The sequence below is a fragment of the Sander lucioperca genome, chromosome 5 (genome assembly GCF_008315115.2).
Source record: "Sander lucioperca isolate FBNREF2018 chromosome 5, SLUC_FBN_1.2, whole genome shotgun sequence".
Taxonomy (NCBI): Eukaryota; Metazoa; Chordata; class Actinopteri; order Perciformes; family Percidae; genus Sander; species Sander lucioperca.
In genome coordinates, this window is record NC_050177.1 from 3,518,999 (window position 1) to 3,532,402 (window position 13,404).

Here is a 13,404-nt window from a genome sequence, read left to right on the forward strand (position 1 = left end):
ATAGTCTATGAATCACTTAATGGTTTAGCTCCTCAGTATATCTCTGACTTGCTCACTGATCACAACCCCATCAGGCTTCTCAGGTCACAGGCAGAGGTCTTCTAGTTATACCCAGAATTAGATGTGTGTGTGTGTGTGTGTGTGTGTGTGTGTGTGTGTGTGTGTGTGTGTGTGTGTGTGTGTGTTGTGTGTGTGTGTGTGTGTGTGTTTTGTGTGTGTGTGTGTGTGTGTGTGTGTGTGTGTGTTGTGTGTGTGTGTGTGTGTGTGTGTGTGTGTGTGTGTGTGTGTGTGTGTGTGTGTGTGTGTTTTGTGTGTGTGTGTGTGTGTGTGTGTGTGTGTGTGTGTGTTTGTATGAATTTGTATGGTCACAATGCTCAAACCAGGCCCCCTGGTACCTATCATTACAACTTGGATAGTGCCTGCTTGATAACGCTTTTGATGCAAAACCAGTGAAATAGAGGTAATGCTCACTTCGGCTGCAGGGGTTGTTTATAGTACAAACTGTATCAATCATAAAGTCTGCTCTTAATTCTTAATTGTTCGTTGTTTTAAATACTCTAAATTGAATTGCCAGTAAACTCACTCCAATTTTCCTATATTAAACCATACCACCAGCTTTACGTGGAAATACATTTGTCTTCCACAGGAGCAGGGGGACTAGGAGCAACAGCAGGACTGGGAGGAACAGGACTGGGAGGAACAGGAGGACTGGGAGGTGGAGGATACTCTGCTGCTGCTAAAGCTGCTAAATATGGTAACTGGAATTCAATTTCTGCAAAAGAAAATGGAAAATGTATTGCAGACCAAAACCATTGTATTTACGTAGTATTTTAAGTGAGTGTGTATGATTGCATGATTAACTTTTGCATTAAAGGTCCAGGTGGTACAGGAGTAGTTCCAAGTGGTGGTGCAGGTGGAGGAGGAGTACCTGGAAGAGTCCCATTTTTTCCAGGATATGGATGTAAGCATGCCCCCACAGACCTTTGATCTACATGAGTAATAAAAAAATATTACTTTGGCAAAAGTCTAAGGATCACTTTTTAATTTACCCTTTTCTGGGTATGTTGTGTTGCAGCTTTGGCGGCTGGTGCTAAACCTCCTAAATATGGTGAGACTATGATCTTTACCATTTGACGTAGTGTACCATGTCATAAGGTGTGGCCTGACTTATTATTCGTATGCGATGCTGATCTACTCACTGAGGTTTATGTACAACACAATATTACATAGACCCAATGTTAACAATCACACATTTTTGAAAATTGCGCCTTAAAAGCATTAATGCATTTAATTTGGTTTTCTAAAATGCTAATAGCAGCTTACAGATACATTCTGTCAACTGTAATGTTTTTATTCATAACAGTTTAAGAGAAATTAGTTATTTATTCACTCCCTAACAGGAGTCCCAGGAACAGGCCTAGGAGGAGGCGGAGTTCCAGGGGGAGCAGGACAGGTACTTCCTGGTGGTGCCGGCTATGGTGGTAAGTTTGTTTAATTTAAAAATCTGTGTAGTTTTTTTTACAATGAAAGGGCCTTTGCTTCCTTTATGATAATTCAATATGCTCTAACATTATGTTGCCTCCTAACAGGTTATGGAGCTGGTGCTGGAGTGAAACCCCCAAAATATGGTAAGATTTTTTTTCTTAAGTAGTTAAGTAGTCATTTGAATCATCTTTATGCTTTCTGGACCTTACATCATATGTTAATGAGATTAAGATACGTATGTGGTAGATGTGGTTAATTGAAGAAAAATATAAATGTTTAGCATCACTAGTTAGAGTGCATGTGTTAATATAGTAATTTGGGTGTTTCAGTTGGACAAGGGCCTAGTGCAGGATTTGGTCTGGGATTGGTACAGGAGTACCTGGTGTAGTACTGGGAATAGGAGAAAACCGCAGAAGAAATAAGCATAAAATTATATAAATACTACACATTGTAAATTTCTTAAGTACAATGATCCCCTTACCCCCACCAATACATTTCTGGAAGAAACTTAATAATAAACAACCTAGGCTAAAATACTCTACCCTGCAACGTACCACAAACACGGGAGGCCTGGCCCTCCCCAACTTTAAACTATAGTCACCTGCAAGACCTTGCCTTTGCAGGTATGTGTCCAAAAAAGTTTATGCTAGCCTATGGCCCTATTATCACCAACACATTGACCAACTTTAAACAGGTGGAGGAGCAACTACGCTACACCAAAAAGTGGCATTTGAATACCCCAATATGGCACAATGCACACGTAATGTCTGGTAACAAACCCTTTGCTTGTAACCAGTGGAGTGACAGAGGTATTTATACTTTAGACCAGCTATTCAATGAGAAAGGTATGTTGAGTTTTGAAGACTTGAAAGCTAGTTTTGAGGTCCCCAGGACATCCTTCTTCTTTTATCTTTGCTTAAGATCAGCCCTAAAATGTTATGGAGTGCCATGGGGAAACAGTCTTGAGGCGCACCCAGTCATTAAATGGTTTGTTGATTTTCCTGTGAGAGGATCAGTGTCCAAGATTTATGCTAAACTGATGCAAGTATCCATGGGAGAACTCCCAATAGTAAAGAAATGGGAGCGAGAGCTGAGCCCTGAGGGGAACGCAATTAATTGGGAGACAGTTTGGGACATTTTCCACTGTTCCAAGAACCCAAATCACCAGCAGATCCACTTCAACATATGTCATAGGACATATTGGACTCCTCAGAAGAGATATGTCTCTAAAGCCATTCCCGCTCTCTTGCACGTTCTGTCAACCTGAACAAACTGGAACTTCCCTGCACATGGTCTGGGAAACATAAAACAACATCAATAATATCTGATGTGATAGGATGTTGACTTCCTACTGACCCGATTGTTTTGTTACTTAATGATGACTCTAAATTACACCTGCTTGGGAGACAGAGGAAAATTTGGCTAGCCGGCTCAACCACAACCAAGAAAATGATAGCTCAACGCTGGCTCCCCGCTCACTCGCTTTGTATAAAACAGTGGTTGGCGTATTTTCTAGATATAGTTATGCATGAGCTCTCTACAGCAAGGATTAACAAAGCCAAATCATCAACTATCAACCTATGGAAAAGTGCAGCAGCGCAAATATCAGACCTAATGACCTCAACACCACAAGAACTAGAGGAGAGCGACTAGGCAAGGTGTGATTTCTGTTTATTTGTTTGTTTTGTTTTCCTCAAGACCGCAGAGGGTGGGAGAGGGTTTTTGTTCTTGTTCAATTGTGTTTCTCTGTTTTGTATGTTTGAATATAAAAAGAAATAAAAAATTGATCTAAAAAAAATAAATACTACACATTCTTGTTTCAATACTTACTGTAACTTATACTACTTAGTATTAGATTTTTTTAACTGTTAACTAATGATGGAACCTGCTCCATTTCCTTCGAATAGGAGTTTCAGGAGGAGCTGGAGCAGGGTTAGGAATAGGTGGACTGGGAGGGGCAGGAGTACCTGGTGCAGTACCAGGACTAGGAGGTGGACAATACTCTGCTGCAGCAAAAGCTGCTAAATACGGTAGCTGAAATGAGCACACAAATACTACACATTCAAAGACATTTGCTTGTGAATAAACTAATTCTGATAGGAAGGGAACCATTTTTAAACTTAATTAGGAGTTTCAGGAGGAGCTGGAGCAGGGTTAGGAACAGGAGGACTTGGAGGAGCAGGAGGATTTCCTGGTGCAGGACTAGGAGGTGGACAATACTCTGCTGCTGCAAAAGCTGCTAAATACGGTATAATAAATAAGCACACAAGCACAAATATCACACATTCAGTAACGTATAACTTGATTCTGATAGGAACTGTTCAATTTTCAATTTCTTTTATAAATATTTTCTCTCCTACCTTATATTTTATTCATTGGTGCATAAACTACACATTCAGACTAATTTTCTTCTGATTTTAATAGGTCTGGCACCATTTAAGGGTATTGTACATTTGATTCAACTTGCTCTATTTCCCTTTATTATTTGTTACAGGAGGAGCTGGAGCAGGGTTAGGAACAGGAGGACTGGGAGGGACAGGAGGGACAGGAGGGACAGGAGGAACTGGAGGAGTTGTACCTGCAGGGGTTGGGGCTGAAGGTACTGCATGTGCATGTGTAGTAAAAGACAGTAGAAGCACTATTATTTTACCATTGTCATTACTAAAAGTTTGTGTCAAGATAAAGATATTGATGAGGATATGTTTTTATGCAGGATATCCGGGTGGTGTAAAACCACCAAAATATGGTAAGGAGAACCTGGAAACTCTTGTAATGATTTTTTTGTCATGTTATACGAATGAAAAAATCCTATTTCCCAAATCATCTGCTGAAAGTTTCGATCCAACCTAAGTAAGGTAGCCCATACGTGATTCCCTTTAGCTATGTCCTTTAGCCCTTCCTAGGGGTTCCCAAGGAATTCCCTGGCCAGATGGGATATGTAGCATATTCTGGGTCTGCCTTGTGGTCTACTCCCAATTGTACATCTCCACATAGAGCTGTCCAGGAGGCATTCTTATCAGACGCCTGAACCACCTCAGCTGAGTGCAAAAGGAGTAGTGGTTCTTCCCCAAGCTTCTTTGGGATATTTGAGCTCCTGGCCTCGTCTAATGGTGAACCCAGCCACCCTGCGAGGATAACTCATTTCAACCGCCTGAATCAGCAATCTCATTCTTACCCAAAGTTCCTGACCATAGGTCCTCTCAATCACCAAGTTTCTCTGCCATTGCCCACACAAGCCTTTAAGAGCCGGTGCTAACCGAGAGGTGAACCCAACTATATCTAGTTTGGACCACTGCACCTGTGCACCAACTCTGGCTTCTTCCCTACTAGAGAGGAGACATACCATGTCTCTAGTGCACACTTACATCTGACCCTTACATCCGCATAGCCGGTGGTGGGCCCGCAAGGCTGCATCGGCTGAACCTGAATGGCCCCAATGGATGTGGGCTTAGAATTGGCTCAATGGTGTTTTTTGCCTCCAACAGCGCCTTCCAGGCAGCTAACCCTAACCATAACCCTAAACATAACCATTGCCGCGCTGCCTGGGAGGAGACCTTGGGGGCAAAAATCACCAAAGACCTTAGAATTGCTCTTAGTCAGAATCTCTCCTGACTTAGCTCTGTCAAACATCATCTGTCAAAATTTTGCCTTGGATGACCCTATCATGAGTTATTGTCAATGCAAACCCCTCCACGATGTTAGGGAAGCTACTCTCATCTGCTGATAAGTTATGCCAATTAATTGTTTGTTTATACTTTTGTCATTCACAAATGAGGTCACATGAGACACAGCCATCTTCTAACCGTATACATACTGGGAACTTTTCTCAGAAGGCAAAGCACTGCTACTTCTGCTACTTAGGTGGAGTGATTTGCTCGCAGCACCTGAGAAGCCCCTCGGTGAAGAGCAGAGAGTTCGCCTAGAGTTTGCCTGGAGTTCGCTCAGAGATGGAATAATAATCACTCCGCCCAAGTAGCAGTGCTTCGCCTTCTGAGAATAGTTCCCAGTATGTATACGGTTAGAAGATGGCTTTGTTTCATGTGACCTTGTTATTTGTACACGCTGTGACTATACAAATCACAACATGTAAATAGGAACATGTTGCCGTTATTTTGTCACTTATTGGGAGCAGTAGGCTAGATGGAGCCGGTTACCTCCAGGATCTGTGCTAAGCTAGGCTAACGGTGGGTGCGTCAGATAGAGTTACAGCACGGGGAGACGGTGAATAAGCTAAAGTCCCAATAAGTCGGCATGTTCCTTTAAATAACAGTAAATATCAGATGATAGGGTCAGTCCCTGACAAACACCTATCTAGATTGGCCATTTTGCAGTGATATTCAGCCTTCATATAGAGAGAAATACATTGTAGAAGAAGCAAAGGCCAATTAAAATCTTCCTTAAAACTGATTCTGCTGCTGTTAACGTGCTGTTGGTGTTGTCTCTTCATCAAGACAAGAGGTCAAGTCCACAATAAGGTCAATAAAGAGGGAAAAGTCAGATACCTTGGAGCCATTGTTAATTTGTTTATTTTAGTTGGAGACAAACTTTTACAAAAGCTGTTTATATTGTAATGTAGCAGATAACAGTGGCATCAATTTGCTGACCTTGTGTGTGCCTCTCGCAGGAGGCGTCACTGGAGTAGGACTTGACGTGCCAGGAGCTACTCCAGGTACAGGTGTCAGTGGTATCCCAGATGGTTCTGCTGTTTTGGTGCCAGGTAAAGCTTAGACTAGTTTCTTAGATGAGCCTTTTAATACATTTTGCATTGTGAATTGTTATTTTAATTAATTAATTATTGTTTTTACAGCAAAGGATGCAGGTCCTGCTGGAACTCCTCAACCAGGTACAGTGAAATGCCAATACTCTGTATTTCGTAAGACATTTACTGTACACACATTTACACATCATGTATATTTTTTGCAGTAACTCTATAAAGCATATTGGAGGAAAAGGAAGAAGTGCCATTTCCACTTATATTTAGCAATTGCACTCTACCTTGGGGTAACTGCAATAGTACTGTGCCGTCATTTATCCCCTCGACATTTTTTCCCAACCATTTCCTGCCCACAAGAGTCATGTTGTTTGTATTGCTAGTGCTACCAGCTATTGACCACCTCTAGCTTACAGCCTCACAGCTGTGGCAGTATCATACTGTAGTCCACCTCACAGCTTTTGCCTTTTCTAGTCTCTCTCATTCTACGCCTGTTTAAAGTACAATGGATGAAACTGGAACCTGTTGTCTTTTGGCAGAGCCAACGCCTATTGCTGCAATTGGCCAGACCGCAGAGGTCCCACGGCCCAGTAAGACCTGTTTGCATGAAACCTTTGACCATGAAGTGAAATCTGTGGAATTTAATATATATATATATATATATATATATATAAAATACATTACAATTCAACTAATATTTGATATAAAGTATATACTTTATATCAAATATTAGTTGAATTGTAATGTATTTGCCACTCTGATGTAGTATGGAAAGGTCCACTCAGTATTTCTCCCAAAAGTCACACTTGTTCATTATTCAAACACGTGTTTTGCATGTCACTGTTTTAAGCAGCATCTAGATTTAGTATCTTAATAGTTATAGATTTAAATCTTAAAAGCACAATCTATTATCCAAATTAAACAAAAGTGTAACCCCACCACCTATGGAACCTGTTAATGTTTTTGGTTAGTTCTTTATTGGATTACCAGAAGCCTTCACTGCTATATATTTATCTGTTTGTCTAAATATACATTTATTTAATTATACAATATAGGAACATGCTCAATTTATATGGCCAGAAATGACAGCATGGAACTTTAAATTCTTAATAAGAGATGTTCACCTCCTCAAATACTTGAGTTTGGACACCTGCAGAAAACTGTCCCTATATTCTGCTTTATTTTTGGACTGTAATGATAGGCACTATTAAATCATTTCTTTCAGCATTACACGTGATCTATGATCTTATAAGTGAATTTAGTGTTTATGCCACCAGCATTGTAGTGCTGAAAGAAAGGTAGATTTAGTCTGACTGATCCCTGCCCATCCACCATTATTATGTCAGTTGTGGCCACAGTCTTTCTCTTTTTCTCAACAGTACTTGTCTTGTGCACTCCTTTCCTTTTTACTAACATTGTGCTTGATGGATTACTTTTATGCATATAATAGCTGCACTTTCTGACTAATGGCAAATGTAATTTATTCATTTAGTAAACATTCAGAAGGAAGTAATAGATTAATGATGGAATCGTTTTCCCACATTTGATTGCTCCTAAATGTCTAATAATGTTTGTTTTGACAATATATATGCTTGCACTTTTAGTGTTACAGTTCAAGCTCTACAGCAGGGGATTTTTGTGATATTTCCAGGGTTTCAATTTAAAAAAAAACATTGATATTGATAATAACGTGACATTTGATCTACAGTTTTATAAAGTTGTATATGAACTGTGAATCCCCTGCTACTGTATAGAACACTAACTTGCAGTAGATTGTTGTTTCGTACGTCCGCTGCTATGGTCTGCTGTCTTGACACAATTTTCTTGTCATCTTTGTTATATATTGAATTATTTTGAAAGGATCTATTGTTCCCGTTGTTCCTGCTTGTTTTTTTTCCATACATTCCTTTTCCAACATGCAAAATGTGGTTCTGTTTTTCTAGTTTCATCATTAACAGCAGCTGCATATTTCATTATAATTAATGTAATTGAACCAAACAGACAATATTATGGAAATCAGTCATATTTTCAAAGACAATTTGACTGACTTTGCTTTTTTATTCTTTTTTTGCACTTTGTACTCTTGTGCTGGAGGTGTGAAAACAAATGGTGGGTTCAAAATAAGTGCATATTTTTGTAGTTCATTTAATTCTGTAGTGTGTCTTAACTTGTTTTAATGTACTTTTATTCCTGGCTGCTTTGACAGTTTCTGGTGGAATTATTCAGCCTAGTGGTAAGTTGCACATATAAAATTGTTTTTAATTATTTGTTGTACTGAATATTATACTTACATTAGATATAATGTACTGTAACTTGATGATACTTTATTTTATTTCACAGCTGGCACAAGTGTTGATAAATATGTTTTTAAAAAATCCCTCATTTTACATACAAAAGAATTCTCAACAATCTATTATTTTGTACAGCTTGTATTCAGAGGTATTGCAGTACCCTCTGGTGGTAAAATTAGTTTTCTTTTTTCTTTTTCATGTGCATTGATTGTGAGCCAATGTTTTTTTTTTTTTGACAAGTGTGTTTGTGTGTGTGTGTGTGTGTGTGTGTGTGTGTGTGTGTGTGTGTGTGTGTGTGTGTGTGTGTGTGTGTGTGTGTGTGTGTGTGTGTGTTAATTAGTTAACAGATTGATGGTTTGCCAATATTGAAACTTTTATCTATGTTGTTTTTAGCCCTCAAGGTATGTTTTGTCTGGCCACATGGTGGAGACAAAGACAGATACAACAGCTGTCAGTGGCTATAATAATACAAACACTGCTGTTTTCAGGTGTTGGTGTTGGCACAGGTGGCAAAGCACCTAAACCATTCTTACCAGGTAAAGATGGCTAATAAATTATTCATCAGAATTGATTTGTACAATAATGAATATGTTGCAACCTAACCTTTCTCAGATTATCCTGCTTGTGGTCCAAAATGCATTAAGTTGATCTTGCATTCTATTGCCACAATATCATCATTAAATCAGTTGTTCCTATAGGTACTGGACATTTAGTATTACCATAAAAATAAATGTCCCTTATCTGCTGTGTGTGACTCTGCAGCAGAAAAAGAGCACAGTTGTGTGACTGAAGAATATTTGTTAAATAATGCATACAGTTAACCTAATTTGTTCTAAAAAAGTCCTGATCTTTACAGAAGTACAACTTCTACATGCAACCCAATGTTTGCAAATATAATTTCAGAATCATCCTAATGATGTTATCAATAAACATTTTATGATCCTATTCAATATTATAGATCACGCTGTCACACACTGGGCTGTATTTATCTTAGTGTGCACATTCTGTCTGGACAGTTAATGACTCAACTTGAATCGATAAAAGCAGCAGTTAATATATAAGGAAAAGCTGCATGAGGCCTTTCTCTACCCAATTATTCCTCCAACAGACTGAACAGTCATCAGTTTGATGCATCTGCAGGTTTGCAGTTTTGATGTTTTTTCGCTATTCTGCACTTTTTTACTTGTGATGGACTTGAGACCAAATCCAAGGAGTTTTTCCTGCATTTCATTTAGTCCAACTCAGTCAGTCAAATATTAACACAAATTGCATTGTCCCTGAGAGGGAAGTTGACTGCAGGAGCCAGTGCTGTAGAAAATAAAAACAAACTAAGAAACATTGAATACTAATGTCAAAACATACAGTATGGGGTAAAAAACATGTTAAAACATTAGATACACTATCAAGAAAAATTAACAATACATTTTTCTTTACATGTCATTTAGAAGGACGCTTTTATCTAAAGCGACTTACAATTGCTATATATGTCAGAGGTCGCGGGCCTCTGGAGCAACTATGGGTTAAGTGTCTTGTTCAGGGACACACTGGTTAATGTATCACAGTGGGAATCAAACCCGGATCTCCCACTCCAAAGGCATATGTCGTTGAGTAATCTCAGATTTGATTGTAGTTTTTGCAAGTTCAACATGGATTATAGGTCAAAAGTTGAATGAACGAGTACTTATGCCCTTTCGATTTGTTACAGGTTGAGTCGTTGTTGCCCATAACACGCTAGCATTCTGCTAATGAATGCTGATTGGTCAGTGAAGGACTGATTACGATCGGAGATCCCGCTTGACGGCATCCGAAGCAGAACCAGAATGTCAGAGTGAATATTTCGGCATGGCCTTTAAAACATTAGCAAACCTCTTTCTAGCCCGTGTATTGACAGGGAGTCACCTGTCGTGTATGCGGGAGATCTTCGCTGTTGTCGATGCCTCGAGAGAAAAAAGGAAGCGACTCAGAGCTCGCCGTAAAGCAGTATCTCTGGCCGTATATGTGTATGACGTCATTGACATTTTAAAAGGCTTTTTAGAACAAAAAGCCACTTTAAAAAAACATCAAACACTCAGCAGTGTGTATTTTCTTAGCCTCCCCTTTCAAATGCAACATTCAAATTACTAGACAAAAAATTATATCCTGAGAAAAGTGGATTTTGAGGGGTATAGCTCCATAGAGTCCCATTCACTCTGCACTGGCCTGTGAGCGCCCCCTATATGGAACTCTGGTGGAACTGCAACCAGTTCAGAAGCCGGAAGTAACGAGAGAGTGGAACTTCTTCCCTTATTAGAAATTCTTTGCTAGCTTACTGAGAAGCAACGTGTCCATCAGGCTCAAGTTTATACACTTTCTTGTTTGTAAAACTGCAACATATTGAACAGTAAATGGTCACAGTAAAAGACAAGCGCTTTTGGTCGTCATTCGAAGCCATTCCACTACAGGCAGAGTTACTCTCCACGGCTGATAAAATGCAACGATATTTACGTGTAGCAAGCCTCAACATTAATTCCCGACATGTTTATATCTGTCAGCCGCTGATGTACCGTCACCTGTTGGGACATACATGCTGTCCGTACCGTCTCTGGTTCTGGCTCTGACCACGGGAACAGAAACAGGACAGCTCACTTCAACGCAGCGTAATAACTCCTGAAAATAATATCCATCTCGCAAATGTATTTGTCTCTGCAGTCATCTCAACCATCGAATACAGCGACAGGAAAATAATACAGCTTTTTTTTTTTTCCTGTGAAGAAATGTGTCGCGGTGTTGGTAAATTCTTCAAAAAAACAATGCACCACTAAATGCTGCGTTAAAATGCGTTGTAACTCGCGTTACTGAGATTGTAACGAGTATAATATTACCGAAATTTAATTAGTAATGCGTTATATTACTGCGTTACAGCAAAAAGGAATACATTACTGTAATTGCGTTACTTTTGTAACGCGTTACTCCCAACACTGCTGTTAAATTACTTTTACTGCGTAGGTACAGGAGCAGGTGTTGCTCCAGCCGGAGGTGGATATCCCTATGGTGGAACCTATGGAGGCAAGTTTTCTATAAACATTTATTGACTTGGTTTAAATTGCAGTGACTATTACTGTTATGCTTTCTGCTTGTAGAAGTGTATTTCTGCTATTAACAAACCACTCCAGAGTTTATCCAAAGGGCAATTTCTTAGCATATTTATGTTTTTTGGGATTGTTTACCCTTTTGCATGTGCAAGATAGCTCATACTTTGTTGTTGTGCTTTTTTGTATCTGTGGGTGGAGCAGGAGGAGGAGCAGGAATCCCACTGGCAGCAGGAGGTTATCAAGGTCAGAACACACCTACATTTCATTTAACATATAACATTTACATTTATGGTGAACTTTAAGAACACTGGACACAGGTGTCAGTTAAAGGTGCTGTAGGTAGGATTGCAAAGATTCAGGACTTAGCCAAAAAATTTGAACATCATCAACTTCTCAGTCCCTCCCCCCTTTCCGCTAAAGCCCAAAACGGTTTCCTAAGCCCCTCCCCCCACAAGGGAGAATGAATGCGTGTGCATGAGCAGTGATTGATACACAGTTAGACACACCCCCCCCGGCCATGATTGGAGCATCTGAACAGGGAGCTGTGGATTTTTGCAAATCACACTACTAATTTTTTTAATTACCTGCTTCATGTAGTTCTACTCGAAAATAGAGTCAGTTTCAGCAAATATGACAGAAAGTTAGTTTTATAAGTCTTACCTGCTGCACCTTTAATGGGGACTCATAATGCATAAATAGTGCTTATTTCCCCTGTGAAGATACATTTTTCTTTTAAGTTATATTTTTTCATTACAAGATTGGTTCAATTATTGCCATTTCTTGTTTGAGCCAGCCCTCGACACAAATGAGAAGAGTTGACCAACCAGACAATAATGCTACTTTTCTCTGTCATCATGATTCAGGGGGATACAGGCCATATCATCATGGTTATGGCCATGGTATGTATGAGAGGAGAGGAGGCTGACAGCACTAATGCACAATGTTCCCCCAACTTAAAAAAAACAACAACCTAAAACGTTCTGCCTAGTGCTCAAAGTGACAGTTGGTCAGGAGATGCCATCGCATCACATTTCCTGTGCAGGAAACAGACCAACATGCTGATAAGTTTCTGTATGGGGCGTAGTGTCAGGAAGGAGAAGCCATCTGGATACATTTGATGAAGAAAATCAACTGGTGTTTTAGTGGAGGCAGTATTTCCAGTCTTTCTGGAGCTGGTTTACAATCCTGTGTTGGACAGCTCTAGGTAAACCATGTCACCACACCTAAGTCAGTCTTCTGTCTCTTGTGACAGGTGGGTTGGCGTATCCCTCTGCAGGTGGACTGGGAGGTGCTGGTGCTGGAGCTAAACCACCCAAACCAGGTAGTGCAACAGGCCTGTTACTGTTACAGCACATGGAAACATAGTGTATATGTGTTATGAACATGAGTCTTATAGCTTGGAAAAGCTCCTGAGTGGGGCAGATGTTGACAAACACTGTATATTAAGATCCATATGTATCTGTACTTAATATTCCACCCTGCTTTCCCCTTAAATATTAATAGAAGATTTTTAGTACTGTTACTTGACTGTTAGTCAAGTGCTGTTTTGTCTCCTTTCATTGTGACAAAGATCCTGCTGATGAAATTAGAATGACTGAATGTATTACAATTCATTGTATTAAAAGATCCTTTACATTATGCACATCATCTATTTAGTATTTTATCTCAGAAACTAAGAATTCATGTATAGTGAAGTTGTTATATACGCTAGTTATATAGCCAAATGTTTGACAGAATCCAGCTCCACCACAGGCAGTAATCCCTGCAGTGTTACAGTACCGTTAGGAGTTTGTAAATGGCGCAAGTCAACAACACAACATTTCCTGATAAAGACTGATTACTTATA

At 39.6% G+C, this 13,404-nt stretch overlaps 1 protein-coding gene across 12 annotated transcripts in view; it reads left to right on the top strand.

Moving 5' to 3' along the window:
• Nucleotides 1–13,404, top strand: part of elna (elastin a) — a 56,869-nt gene that overhangs the window by 37,458 nt on the left and 6,007 nt on the right. For 11 of the 12 annotated variants that reach the window (XM_036001236.1, XM_036001237.1, XM_036001239.1 and 8 more), the window contains 20 exons: nucleotides 647–754; nucleotides 875–961; nucleotides 1,076–1,108; nucleotides 1,401–1,481; nucleotides 1,590–1,628; nucleotides 3,393–3,515; nucleotides 3,614–3,733; nucleotides 3,980–4,084; nucleotides 4,199–4,231; nucleotides 6,110–6,202; nucleotides 6,293–6,328; nucleotides 6,736–6,786; nucleotides 8,291–8,305; nucleotides 8,403–8,433; nucleotides 8,634–8,656; nucleotides 8,976–9,023; nucleotides 11,473–11,532; nucleotides 11,745–11,801; nucleotides 12,422–12,457; nucleotides 12,811–12,879. In XM_036001236.1, coding sequence (XP_035857129.1) covers nucleotides 647–754; nucleotides 875–961; nucleotides 1,076–1,108; nucleotides 1,401–1,481; nucleotides 1,590–1,628; nucleotides 3,393–3,515; nucleotides 3,614–3,733; nucleotides 3,980–4,084; nucleotides 4,199–4,231; nucleotides 6,110–6,202; nucleotides 6,293–6,328; nucleotides 6,736–6,786; nucleotides 8,291–8,305; nucleotides 8,403–8,433; nucleotides 8,634–8,656; nucleotides 8,976–9,023; nucleotides 11,473–11,532; nucleotides 11,745–11,801; nucleotides 12,422–12,457; nucleotides 12,811–12,879 — 1,248 coding nt within the window. The remainder of the gene's footprint in view (nucleotides 1–646; nucleotides 755–874; nucleotides 962–1,075; nucleotides 1,109–1,400; nucleotides 1,482–1,589; nucleotides 1,629–3,392; nucleotides 3,516–3,613; nucleotides 3,734–3,979; nucleotides 4,085–4,198; nucleotides 4,232–6,109; nucleotides 6,203–6,292; nucleotides 6,329–6,735; nucleotides 6,787–8,290; nucleotides 8,306–8,402; nucleotides 8,434–8,633; nucleotides 8,657–8,975; nucleotides 9,024–11,472; nucleotides 11,533–11,744; nucleotides 11,802–12,421; nucleotides 12,458–12,810; nucleotides 12,880–13,404) is intronic. The other variant, XM_036001238.1, reaches the window with a different exon arrangement.